Source organism: Mustela putorius, unplaced genomic scaffold, assembly GCF_011764305.1.
Source record: "Mustela putorius furo isolate JIRA1106 unplaced genomic scaffold, ASM1176430v1.1 tig00003983_pilon_pilon_pilon, whole genome shotgun sequence".
Lineage (NCBI taxonomy): Eukaryota > Metazoa > Chordata > Mammalia > Carnivora > Mustelidae > Mustela > Mustela putorius.
The window spans coordinates 3,890,813-3,904,370 of record NW_025422123.1 but is presented as its reverse complement, the minus strand read 5'-3'; the positions used below and the strand labels follow the sequence as shown (position 1 = coordinate 3,904,370).

Genomic DNA, 13,558 nt, shown 5'->3' with positions numbered 1-13,558 from the left:
TTTAAAGATTATTTATTTATATTTCAGATCTTTTTATTTTTACGTATTTATTTCTTTTTAAAGATTGTATTTATTTATTTGACACACAAAGATCACAAGTAGGCAGAGAGGCAGACAGAGAAAGAGGAGGAAGTAGGCTTCCCACTGAGCAGAGAGCCCAATGTGGGGCTTGATCCCAGGACCCTGGGATCATGACCTGAGCTGAAGGCAGAGGCTTTAAGCCACTGAGCCAACCAGGCATCCCTAGATTTTATTTTTTATTTAACAGAGCACGAACACAAGCACGGGGAATCTGGAGAGGGAGAAGCAGGCTCCCCGATAAGCAGGAAGCCCGGAGATTTCGGAGCTTGATCCCAGGACCCTAGGATCATGACCTGAGCAGAAGGTAGACGCTTAACGGACTGAGCCATCAGGCCCGCCCCCTATTTATTTTGAGAGAGAGAGAGAGAGGGAGGGAGGGAGAGAGGGAGCGTGCATGCGTGCGTTGGCGGGGGAGGGGGAGGAGTAGGAGAATCTCAAGCAGACTCCCTGCTGAGTGCGGAACCCAACACAGGGATAGATCTCACAACTCTGAGATCATGACCTGAACCAAAATTAAGAGCTGAATGCTTAACCAGCTGAGGCCCCCAGGTGCTCCCTCAATGTTTGAAAACCTTTCCTAGGGGCGCCTGGGTGGTTCAGTGGGTTAAAACCTCTGCCTTTGGCTGGGGTCATGATCCCAGGGTCCTGGGAACGAGCCCCACATCAGGCTCTCTGCTCAGCAGGATCCTGCTTCCCCTCCTTCTCACTGCCTGCTTCTCTGCCTACTTGTGATCCATGTCTGTCAAATAAATAAATAAATAATCTTTTAAAAAATAAATAAAAACCTTTCCTTTTCTGTACCCCTTAGGAGCTCCCCTCTACTTGCTAGATAGGATGTTGCCTGATTAATGAATTAATAAAGCCTATTATACCTTTAAATTTGCTCATTTGAATTTTTGTTATTTAACACTTGAAAGCAAGAATAATGGAGAAACAGAAGAAACTAAAAACACACATGAAATTCACCTCAGGGACATGAAAACTGATCAATGTCTACTAAGCAAATTTATAGAAAGGACCTAAAGTGATCATTCTTTTCCCAAACTAATTGATCTAATACTTGATTCATTTTACCTTTTATTCTTCTTATTCTTAAAAATACATCAACCTAAGAAGGATTTAGATGAGATTAGGAACCTCCCATTTAGACAATCTGTGGTGTTGTGGGGCAGCTGTAGAGGACTAAGGATTCAAAGTGGGTCTTGAAAGTTGTTTTGGTCCAAAGCAGAAAGACCTAAGAGGGCAAACAGGGTTACTCTTTGGTATGCAAGTTGGACTATGTGAACTTCAGTCAAAACTTCAATGTAGCAAAAGTTGTATTTCCGTTGTTCTTTAGAAAAAAAAGTGTGATAAACTCAAATACACACGTTTATTAAGGGAGAAGATTCCACCATGGGAACAACCAAATGAGCACCCTGAAGAAGTCAGAATAGTAAGTATTCGGGAGTAGTTTCTATTATAAAGTGTACACTTTATATGTACAGATGTGTATATGTACATATGTACACATATATGTATACCTGCATGTATATGTATATGTACAGTGTAAACTGTACACTTTCAATGTACTCGCGAATACCAAGGCTGTGCAGGCTCTTAAACATGAAAAGGTGCGCCAACAGGGCTAACGGTCTTAAAACACTACGGAACACGATTTTTGTACTAAAAGGTGATTACAAACAGCTCATCGGGTCAATAAACCAAATCATACAACTTTCTGAAACCCTAGATGCTACTGTTATCACATACCAAGTCCACACTTAAAGAAAATTCCTTAACAACTATTAGAAAAAAATGTTCGGTGGGGGCGGGGGAGGACTACTCCCAATATACACAAAAAAATCAGAAGTCCGTCAAAAGGGCAGTGAAATCTAGACTTCGAGGCGCCAATCGTGTTTTGGACACCAACGTGACGCCTGCCAAACAGATTCAAGCAGAGTCGACCTCACTTTGCTCAGTCTCTCGGAGCCAAAGAAAGAAAAGGTCTTAAAGGAGTCAACCTCGACTTGGGGGGAGGGGGCGGTGGTATGAGGGGAAAGTTGCCGGGGGTGCAGGCAGTCTGCGAAACACCTGAGGCTCAAGAAATGGCCTTGCGCAGGGGCAAGGGGCTGCGCGAGGATGTCACAGACGGGCCCGGCGGCGAGGCTGTCACAGCGCGGCCTCCCCCCTCCCGGCCTCGGGCCCCAGTCACTCACATGCGGGGCCCGCGCCCTCTCGGGCTCCTCCTGCCGCGGGGACAGCAGCCACCCGGCGAGGAGGGTAAGCCGACAACTTCCTGCTTCCGGGCACGCAACCCGGAAGCAACTCCCGCGCCACCCCGAGGCCGCGCGCCCTAGGGAAGCTCCTTCTTCACGCCCCGCGCTTCCGTCAGAAACAGAACCCGTGACGTTGCCGAGCGCGCGCGCGAACTCCCGCGATATCTGGAGGGCACTGGCCCCTGCTCCCCCTGGCGTAAGGTTCTTGCCGTGCGGGTTCTTTTCATTGCATGCCAGGGTCTGTCCTCTGGCTGCGCTGATCCGTTCAATAAGCTTTTATTAAGACTCCTACTACGTGCCGAGCAGCGTGTTAGGCATTAAGGGACGGGAGTGGGAGGGTTCGGTAATTGGGAGAGGCAAGTCCTTAAAGCCTCCCGGTGCTCTTCGTCTAAAACAAAGACAAACCCTGTGGCTTCCAACTTTACCGGGCTAGCAGACCAAATGTCATTGTGATGCGTTTGCGTTGCAGTTTCTCCCGCTGCCTAATTCCCGGGGGCGGGGCGGGGCAGGCGGCCTTGATAGTTCCGGTGGAAAACTTTTAGAGGCAAAATTTCTCCCTCCGCACGGGTAGGAGTCTCTAAAGAGTCGGACGCAACCTCCATTAAAGACGACCTCCTCCACAGCTCTACGCCACAGGAAGGAAGTGCTCCCTACAGCCTTGCGGTAGTCGTCAAATCACCTTCTCCTCCATCTTGATAGTGTACTATTCTTTAATAAAATGCTTTGTGCTTGGTACATTCCTAGTGTCCTTATTCGAGAGCGGATCCTCATATAGATCTTTGGAGGGGAATCCAAGAACCGAGACTTCCATTGACACAAGACCAGCTTCCATCGGTAACTCCAGCACAAGGTAAGATAGTCCTCACCCCGATGGGGCTAGAGGACCCATGTCTGATTTACTTTCTCGGATGTCAGTTCTCACTCACTTTGCAATTTGCTTACTACTGTCTGCATTTCTTCCTTTCCTGCACCTCTTCTGCCATCACTCACTGTGTGACCCTCAAAACCCGAGGACATGCTGTCCCACCTGCTAGTTTCGTCCATCCTCATACTCATTCAGCCTCCTGGACGATCCATCTAACCAGGAGTTCTACTTTTTCTGTTGCCTCATATCAGACCTCCTCATGTGCCCCCCCACCCCCTTTCTGGAACGATGGTTTCAATCAATCAACCTCTAAAACTTAAATCCCAGGTGGGTGCATGATTATCACGGTATCGTGTGGAAGTTTATTTCCAATAAGGCAAGGGCAAATCTTTGTACCTACTCAAACTCAAGTTAATACCCTGGGATGAAATCCGTAAATGGAACTACATAGATGTTGAGGGCCAGGGCACATATCCTGGCACTCGGGGAGAGGAACCATAAAATATACCAATGCCCTCCCTCATGGGCACATCAATTGCGAGGAGGCAGGTAAAGAAAGGAGAGGCTATAGTAATATTAATTAAGGAAGTGGGCCTCTCCTAGGGGGACACCCTCGGGGTTGCTCTTCAAAGCAGTGAGGAAAGGGGCACCTGGGTGGCTCAGTGGGTTAAAGCCAGGGTCCTGGGATCGAGCCCCGCATCGGGCTCTCTGCTTAGTGGGGAGCCTGCTTCCCCCTCGCTCTCTCTGCCTGTCTCTCTGCCTACTTGTGATCTCTCTCTCTGTCAAATAAATAAATAAAATCTTAAAAAAAAAAAAAAAGGCACGGAAGAAGGCCATCTCCCTTCCAGATACACAACATTCCAATGGGGACATTCTTGGAATATTGTGTCCACTTCTTCTTCTTTGCTATCCCCTTACAGATGGGAAACTGGGAAACTGGTTGTCAGATGTACCCGGAATGCTTCCTTGCTAACTGGAATGTCTGACCCCCAAACTTTAAAGAGGAAACCGTTCATCTTTTCTGCATACAGCATGGCCCCAATATAAACGAAGAGATGGGGCAACGGGGCCCCCCAATAGGACAATGGATTATAACACCATCTTACTAGGTGGCTCAGTCAGTAAGCATCTGCCTTCAGCTCAGGTCATGATTCCAGGGTCCTGGGATCGAGCTCCACATCAGGCTCCCTGCTCAGCGGGGAGTCTGCTTCTCCTTTTCCCTCTGGCCTTCTCCCCTGCTAATGCTCTCTCTCTTGCTCTCTTAATTTTTTTTTTTAATTTTTTTTTTTTTTTAAGATTTTATTTATTTATTTGACAGAGAACACAAGTAGCAGAGAGGCAGGCAGAGAGAGAGAGAGAGAAGCAGGCTCTGCACTGAGCAGAGAGCCCGATGCGGGGCTCGATCCCAGGGTCCTGGGATCATGACCTGGGCCGAAGGCAGAGGCTTCAACCCGCTGAGCCACCCAGGCGCCCCTCTCTCTTGCTCTCTTAAGAAAAAATCTTTTAACACCATCTTATAGCTAGACCTCTCTTGTAGAGACTAAGGACAGAGGTCTCAGATCCTTTAGATCTAAGACTTCATGTTCCTTAAACAAACCCTAGGCTTTTCAAAACCTGCAATATTGAGCTGTCCTCTTTAGTTCTCCTCACAGACCCAAGCCGTAAGCCCCCTCCCCACCGTCAGAGGAGGTTTCCCAAGCCCCACTGCCCCACCAAACCCTACCATAGCCCAAAAACAATGATCCAGTATCCCCATATCTGGGACCACCAACCCCCTCAGGTCCTAATAAGCCCCTTCCAATTCTGTGTCCCTTCCAGGAAATGGCTGGTCCAACTGGAACCACCATGTGGGTGCAAACTCCATTCTCTATGAGTGTTCTCCACCAAGTCCAAAAGGACTTGGGAGATTTTTCTGTGGACCCTGACACTTACATATCAGTTTGGCACTAATTTTTGATCTGTCCTGAAGGACACAGTGGTCATTCTCAATCAGACTCTCTCCAAGGCAGACTGAGATGGAACTGGGGAGCCTGCCACCCAATTTGGGGATAAACTTCACAGTTCTGCCAGATACCATGGCAGTGCCAGTCACAGATCCTCGCCGGAACTATGAGACTCTACAAGGACAATGGTCCCGAGACCATCTTACAATCTATCTAACAAATGGAATGAAAAGATGCCAATCAAAGCCAATTAATTATAATAAGCTGGCTCTCATAAACCAGGGAAAGGAAGAAAACACTGCAGCCTTTATGGAAAGACTAAGAGAGACTAACTAAACAAACCAACCTTGATCCCAGTTCTTACAGTTCTTAATGGCCGACTCCTCACTCAGACCACCCCCAATGTAAGGAAGAAACTCCAAAAGTTATCCCTAAGGCGAGACACCCCAAGCTCTGAACTCCTTAAGGTGATCAATTTGGTGTTCTATAGCTGGGACCAGGAGGGAAAAAAAGGGAAAAGAAAAACATAAGGATCAGAGACAGGCTCAATTCCTGGTGGCCTTGCAACAGCAGTCATCACCTTAGGGTCACCCCCCTCAAAAGGGAGACACCAAAAGGAGCCTGCTACCATTGCAAAAAGGGACACTGGAGAGATGAATGTCCCTAAGTCTATAACATGGCCTGTTCTTAATGTCCTCAAATGGGACATTAGAGGAGAGACTGCCCCTCTAATGGGAGAACCAGAGGTTCAGAATCCCTTCTGTCACCACCATCCCCACTAGCTGTCACTCTGAGGAGCCCTAGGGCACCAATAGGCTCCCCAACTCACTGTTTCCATCACTGCAATGGGACTCAGGTGACCCTTGATGTGGCAAGTAGGACAATTAATTTTCTTTTGGACACGGGAGCCACCTACTCTATCTTAACCTCTTTTATGTATAAGCTTTCCTTCAGCTCCTGTCTGGTTATGGGAGTGAATAGCCAACTCACCAAGCTAAAATTCATCTGTTCTTGGGACAGGGCTCTATTCAGTTAGTGCCTTCGAGAGGCTCTATGGGAAAAACAGATCCTACCAAAGCCACACCACTGAAACCCAACCTCCCCACTCCAACCAGAAGATGAGGTCCTAATTAAATCCTGGAAAGATGGATCTCCTGGATCCCAACTAACTCCTTTATGGAAGGGACCCTCTACTCTTCTTTTATTCAGCCCTACCCTATATCAGTCATCATGGTCCCAGAAACTGCCAGTTGGATCCATCTCTCCCAGTCAAGCCTGCTTTGACCTCTAACGAAGAGGATGACCCTGATGCCTCTGAACATACTCTTCAAAAAGGGGCCATCTCAGATAAGTCCTAAAATCCTCTATTCTGTTATATCCAATACCTTAGTGTGGTCAAAGTTCCTCCAGGGGACTTCTAAGACTATACCCTTAAAGAAATCCATGGGTACCTCTTTGACCACATTCACTTCTTCTGCCTGATAATTCTCACACTGCCCTGGACCACACAAGAATGCAACTTTCTAACCCCTTAGACCCATCACTTACACTTTTAAGTGCTATCTCAACACCACCAATTCCTCTTGCTGGATATGTGTGGGACCCCACTTAGCCACTATAATTCCTGTACCTGCTTCATTGTGGGCCACCAACAAGAGCACCACTAGTTCCACCTATACCTGTCTTTGGACACAAACATGGACCTTGTTGCCCCCTGTAAGTGCAAGAAACCTCCAAAGAAAGGTCACAGAACATAGCAGAAAAATCCTAAATGCTCAGAGGCCCCTCCCAATACCTGCTATTGTGGGACTGCTGCATACTCAACTCAAACTTTTTAATATGACCTTCCCAATCTATGTTAGTGCTAGCTCATCATCTGAGACTCCAGTAGGTTCTATTCCCTTTTCTCAGTGCCTTGCATTTCAACCTAACTTCAGCAGGGAAAGTGGGAAAGTGTTTCTGATCACTACTTTAACACTGTTAAAATACCCCACTTTTAACCTTCCCCCAAAATTCACCATCAAGCCCCCCATTGGGTCCACCATGTCTCAATAATGTCAGGGCCATCTATCAGCCCAAGTAATCTTCTTCAACACAACCTACCAACAGCCCTATCTCCCACTGGAAAAATTCCTAGAACATATTCTGGAATCCTCACTGCCAAACCTCTTTTCTGAACAGCCCATCACAACTGTACATCTAGTCATTACCCCTTGCCTGCCTTCATATTGGTTTCAGTCCCCTTTAGGGCCACTGCTGGACATTGGAGAACTCCCTCTGAGGAAGTCCCTTTATTTTCTTTCTTCCCCCTCCCCTCTGAAAGATTTATTTATTTGAGTTGAGGAGGGGAGGAGGAACAGAGGGAGAGAGAATCCCAAGCAGACTCAGCGGAGCATGGAGCCAGTGCAGGGCTCTATCTCACAACCCTGAGATCACTACCTGAGCCAAAACCAAGAGTATGACGCTCAACCAACTGCACCTCCCAGGCGCCCTATTTCCTATCCTAACCAAGGCTTACCTGCATCCTCAGAAGGGACTCTGTGTAACTCAGACATACCTAGCCCTTCCAAATGGATGTAAGGGCATTTGTTCTTTTACCTGGTTGGCTCCAGATGTAACCCTCATAGGAAGTACTCAAAGAGTTTTCCACTCTTTTGTAACTGAAACATCCATATCCAAAGCAGGAAGTCCTTACACTCCTCTTACTAGGGACCCTCCTGGAAACAGCCACAGGATCGGCCACAGGGATCACTAGGACTGTCCTTTCTTCCCAATTCTCTCAAGAATTAGGCAAATCCGGGGCACCTGGGTGGCTCAATGGGTTAAAGCCTCTGCCTTCAGCTCAGGTCATGATCCCAGGGTCCTGGGATAGAGCCCTGCATCGGGCTCTCTGCTCAGCAGGGAGCCTGCTTCCCTTCCTCTCTCTCTCTGCCCACCTCTCTGCCTTCTTGTGATCTCTGTCAAATAAATAAATAAATAAAATCTTAAAAAAAAAAAAGAATTAGGCAAATCCATTAAAAAAAGTATGCAAGTCTTGGCAACCTTAGACCACCAACTCAGGGGTAGTCCTCCAAAATCAAAGGGTATTAAATATCCTTGCTTCTGCCCAAGGCGGTATATGTGCATTAGCTTAAGAATAATGTTTTTATGTCAAACAATGGGTTTGTTCAAGAAGTATTAAAAGACTTCCCATCTCCTATCAGGTACATCCACCGCCTCCTTTCTTTTGGTCTTAGGTCATGGATATTTCCCTTCTTCACAGGACCTCTCCTTTGCATGATCCTTCTTTTGTTTTTTGGACTGTGTCTTCTTCACCTTTTAATGCAGCTCATCTCCTTTCATGTTAGACAGGTCCAACTTCAGCTCTTACTGCAACAAGGGTATCAGCCCCTATCAAGTGAACATCAAAACTACCATAGCCCCTGGACCAGAGTAGTCAAGCCTTCTAAGACCAAGACACAAGCCCCTGCTCCGCCTTAATCTCCTACCACTGCCTGATGCCCCAGAGAGCAAAGATTAGGACTCTAATGAAAACATTGCCGTGTTCTGAAGGAAGCAACTACAGAAGATTGAGTTCGGCCCCCAACTTAAAAGATTTCAGGACCTCGTCTTTGAAGGGGGAATGGCAGAGTAGGCTATTACATACGAGCTGGAGGCAAGGGCAGCAATAAATGGGTTACATTTAGAGACCCGAGGGCAAACATCTTGGTTTTGTGGTTTCCAACTTTCCAGGACTACAAGACCAAGAGCAGCAGGTGCAGAGCTTGTGCTCCGCTGTTCAACTTCTGCCCCAGGGTAACCCCAGAATTTATTATATTACGTTTGCATTCAGAATTGCCCCCCCACCCCGCGTAAGGGAAGACAGCGAAGACCGGTCCAGCAGGAACCTTGTAGGGCAAAAGTTCTCCCTCCCCACCGGTAGGAGGAGTCTCCATTAAAGACTACCTTGTCCTTAGGACCCCGCTTACTTAAAAAGGAAAAAAACTGGTAGCCTCGGGGCAGTTGCCAACCCCAGACTTGCCCACTCCATTCTGAGTGTACTGTCCTTTAATAAACCGCTTTGTGCTTACTACCTTTCTTCTCATTGTCTTTATTCCACACTGCGGATCCTCATGTATTAAATCTCTTGTGGGGAATCCAAGAAGAGGGCCTTCCATTGACACAGGGCAAGCTTCCACCGGTAACAATTACAAAAAGATGTTTCGAAGAGGGGCGAGGAATCTACTCCCAATATACAAGAAAAACCAGAAGTCCGTCAAAAGGGCAGTGAAATCTAGACTTCGAGGCGCCAATCGTGTTTTGGACACCAACGTGACGCCTGCCAAACAGGTTCAAGCAGAGTCGACCTCACTTTGCTCGGCCTCTCGGAGCCAAAGAAAGAAAAGAGATCTTAAAGGAGTCAACCTCGACTTGGGGGGAGGGGGCGGTGGTATGAGGGGAAAGTTGCCGGGGGTGCAGGCAGTCTGCGAAACACCTGAGGCTCAAGAAATGGCCTTGCGCAAGGGCAACGGGCTGCGCGAGGATGTCACAGACGGACTCGGCGGCGAGGCTGTCACTGCGCGGCCTCCCCCCTCCCGGCCTCGGGCCCCAGTCACTCACATGCGGGGCCCGCGCCCTCTCGGGCTCCCCCCGCCTTGGGGACAGCGGCCGCCTGGCGAGGAGGATATGCGGACAATTCCTGCTTCCGGGCACGCAACCCGGAAGCAACTCCCGCGCCACCCCGAGGCCGCGCGCCCTAGGGAAGCTCCTTCTTCACGCCCCGCGCTTCCGTCAGAAACAGAACCCGTGACGTTGCCGAGCGCGCGCGCGAACTCCCGCGATATCTGGAGGGCAATGGCTCCTGCTCCCCCTGGCGTAAGGTTCTTGCAGTGCGGGTTCTTTTCATTGCATGCCAGGGTCTGTCCTCTGGCTGCGCTCAACCAGGGCTTCGCAGCTGCGCTGATCCCGTTCAACAAGCTTTTATTGAGGCCCCTACTACGTGCCGAGCAGCGTGTTAGGCATTAAGGGGCGGGAGTGGGAGGGTTAGGTAATTGGGGGGGCAAGTCTCCGGGAGCTCTTCGTTTAAAACAAAGACAGACAATCACTCAAATTAACACACATTCAGTCCACTCCTGAATATTTATTGATGCTTACTCTGCCAGACATTGCCAAGCCCTTTGTATTCGTGAAATCAACTCAACTACTCTATCATATAAATAGTTTCTGTACGGGCCAAGGTCAGGCCACCCCAGGATGGGGGAATTTAGCATTATGATTATTTTGAACCAAAAGCAATTAGAATCCAACACTTTTAGGAAAAGCTCTCCACTTTCCCCATCAACTGCCTGCCTGTAGCAAGAAGATAGCTATTAACGCAGATTCCTCTTTACCTGAGAAATTTACAGGACGACTTTTGTTTTTCAAACAACTCCTCTCACCTTCCTGCTAATAGAAGGGGGCCTTTCTCTTCTTTGTAGCCCCAGATCCTTGCCCCTCTCCTTAGGTCAGGTTGTCTCCTATAAGCCTTATGTTGGCTGTCTTTGGAGTGTGTGTGTGTGTGTGTGTGTGTGTGTGCGCGCGCGCGCGCCCTGCATATATGAAACTAAATTTGATTTTCCTCTATTAATTATTTTGCAGGTCAATTTGATTCTTTGTCTAGCTGGAAGAACCTTGAAGTGCAAAGTAAATTCTTCCTTCTTGATGCCCAACAACATTTATCTCATACCAACCAAGCTGAGGTTTATGGAAAGGTTAATTTGCTCAAGATTACACAAAGGGTGTTGTGGTCACAGTTTGAACCCAGGTTCCTTATTTTGCCCTGTCTTTAGTGCCAAGATCCTAAATGCTTTCTTTTAGAGAGCTGCAATCAAAATGCTACTGAGTCCATACTGTAAGGACCTATTTAACCAGAGACTTCCATTGAGGTTAAACTGAAAGACCCGCGGATCCCCTTACCCAAGAATCCAACACTGCCACTGGATGCAATCAGCAAGAGGTTCTTTATTGTTACGCAGGCGCCTGCGGGTGGCCAGCAGCTCCTGCTAGCTGAGCACACCCGGCTGGGGTGGTGCCGGGTTTTTATAGACAGGTACAAACAAGTTTTGGGTGGGGCGCAACTGATTGGTTGACAGAACTTTTGAAAAAGGCATACCTGGAGTTTGCTGATTGGCTTTGGGGACCCGCGCACGGGAGGAGAGAGGCAGGGAGGGGGAACAAGAAGGGGGAAGGTAGGAATGCCATCATGGCGTCTTCTATTATTTCTATAAGCCAAGCATTTACAGAAGGGCAAAAGAGCAATTAATAACCTAATTTACACCTAAAAGCCAGCGGTTCACAGAAAAGCAAACAAGCGGTTAGTTATCCTATCTATCTTCTAGGGGAGGGGTCTTTCAAAACCACCTTGTTTAACCCTTAAACTGTTCCTGCTCCCCTTCCCCCAGGGGACCGACTTAAAAACAAGTCCCAGAAACCAGCTCCAGGTAACAAAGCCCGAATACAAGGGTGAGTCAGGCCAGGTGGAGACTACTGATCAGTGGGGAGATGCATACTGTCTCCCTAGTTACCAAGGAGTATGGGCCCCACCCTTTGGGCACCTTTTGGGCGCCAATTCTGACCAAGGTGATAGGCTGATTCAAATGTCTACTAGGGTAAATTGTAATTCAGTTGGTCACCTAGCATCTCTGTGGGGTTTCCTGTGTGTGTTACAATCTCATTGGCCACCTGTGTGTGGCCAGGCCCGACCGCATGGCCTTTGCCCTTTAAAAGCTAGTCTGTGAAACAGAGAAGGGTCACCTCTCTCTGTAAGAGGCGCAGCCCTGGCCGGTCAGTATGATTCTTGATGCTTGGTGAGAAATAAATCTTTGCTTAACCTTCGCTTTACATCAGTCTCGCTCCTTTTTTTTTTTTTTTTTTTTTCAGTCTCGCTCCTTTAATCAAGGACCCATTTTGGGGGACATAACAAGACTAATAAAGCTAACTATAAAGGCAGTGTGATATTGATGCAGGGATAGGGAAACTAATTAAGCAGAACAGAGAGACCAAAATGAGAACCACGCATCTATAGACACATGCTTTAAGACAGAGAGGTACAACAGAGGAATGAGGAAATGATAATGCTTTCAATAAATAGTTCTGATAAATAAATAAATATCTTTTGGTCAGTTGTATATCCATATAGGAAAAAATGAAACGTGACTCCAAATCACACCACACACCAACATAAGTTCTATGAGCATTATAGCTTTACATGAGAAAAGCAAAACAAGAAAACTTTTGAGCAGCTCTGTCCAATACCATGGCCATACAAGTGACTACTGAGTACTTAAATGTGGCTAGTCAGAATTGAGATGTTCTGTAAGAGATAAGACACAGTGGACCACATTAAATTTACAAAACCCACCTCTGATCACTAAAAGACACAATTGAGAGAACGAAAAAGATAACCTATAGAATGAAAGAAACCAACAAAGAGCTTGCATCCAGAATACATAAAGAACTACCAATAAGAAAAAAGACAACTGGACAGCCAAATAGAAGAATGAGCAGAAGATCTGAACACAGAAAGATAATACCACAAAAGAGGACACCTAAATGGCAAATACACGTGTAAAAAAAAAAGTGTTCAACTTCACTAATCATTAGTTGTTAGGGAAATGACTATGAGATCTTATATACGCTCCAAAATTGCTTCAATGGAAATTACTAGCAACAGTGGGTGTTGATGAGGAAGTGGAGCAAAGCAAATCACATGCTGATGGTAGGGATGTAAATTGCTATAGCCATTTAGGAAAACAGTCTGGTTAACTGTTAATTACAATATACATATAACTTATGGCCCAGCAATTCTACTACAAATATGCTCCAAAAAATTCTCATACAGTGCACCAAGATACATACAAAAATATTCATAGCAGCACCGTTTGTCATAGACACAATCTGGAAATATTCCAAATGCCCATTAAGAATAGAATGTATAGGGCGCCTGGGTGGCTCAGTGGGTTAAGCCGCTGCCTTCGGCTCAGGTCATGATCTCAGGGTCCTGGGATCAAGTCCCGCATCCGGCACTCTGCTCAGCAGGGAGCCTGCTTCCCTCTCTCTCTCTGCCTGCCTCTCTGCCTACTTGTGATTTCTCTCTGTCAAATAAATAAATAAAATCTTTAAAAAAAAAAAAAGAATAGAATGTATAGGGGCGCCTAAGTAGCTCAGTCAGTTGAGTATCTGATTCTTGATCTCAGCTCAGGTCTTGATCTCAGGATCATGAGTTCAAGCCCTGCACTGGGCTCCATGCCGGGTACGGAGCCTACTTAAAAAAAAATAATAATAATAAAATAAAAGGAATGAAATGTGTAAGGCATGTAGTATATTCATTCAACAGAATACTACACAGCCACTGCATACAATATGGTAATAGCTTGCAAAAATGATAAGCAAAAGAA

The 13,558-nt window shown here is 46.9% G+C and overlaps 1 protein-coding gene across 3 annotated transcripts in view; it reads right to left on the bottom strand.

Moving 5' to 3' along the window:
• CUNH6orf89 (chromosome unknown C6orf89 homolog) overlaps nucleotides 1-9,852 on the bottom strand; it is a 48,844-nt gene extending 38,992 nt beyond the window's left edge. Inside the window, exon 1 of one of the 3 annotated variants that reach the window (XM_013062931.2) lies at nucleotides 9,744-9,852. In XM_013062931.2, the coding sequence (XP_012918385.1) occupies nucleotides 9,744-9,745 (2 nt within the window). In that variant the 5' untranslated portion in view covers nucleotides 9,746-9,852. Of the gene's footprint in view, nucleotides 1-2,276; nucleotides 2,388-9,217; nucleotides 9,323-9,743 lie in introns of those variants that run through there. The other 2 variants (XM_013062934.2, XM_045071263.1) reach the window with 2 other exon arrangements.
• Nucleotides 9,853-13,558: the final 3,706 nt, after the last annotated feature.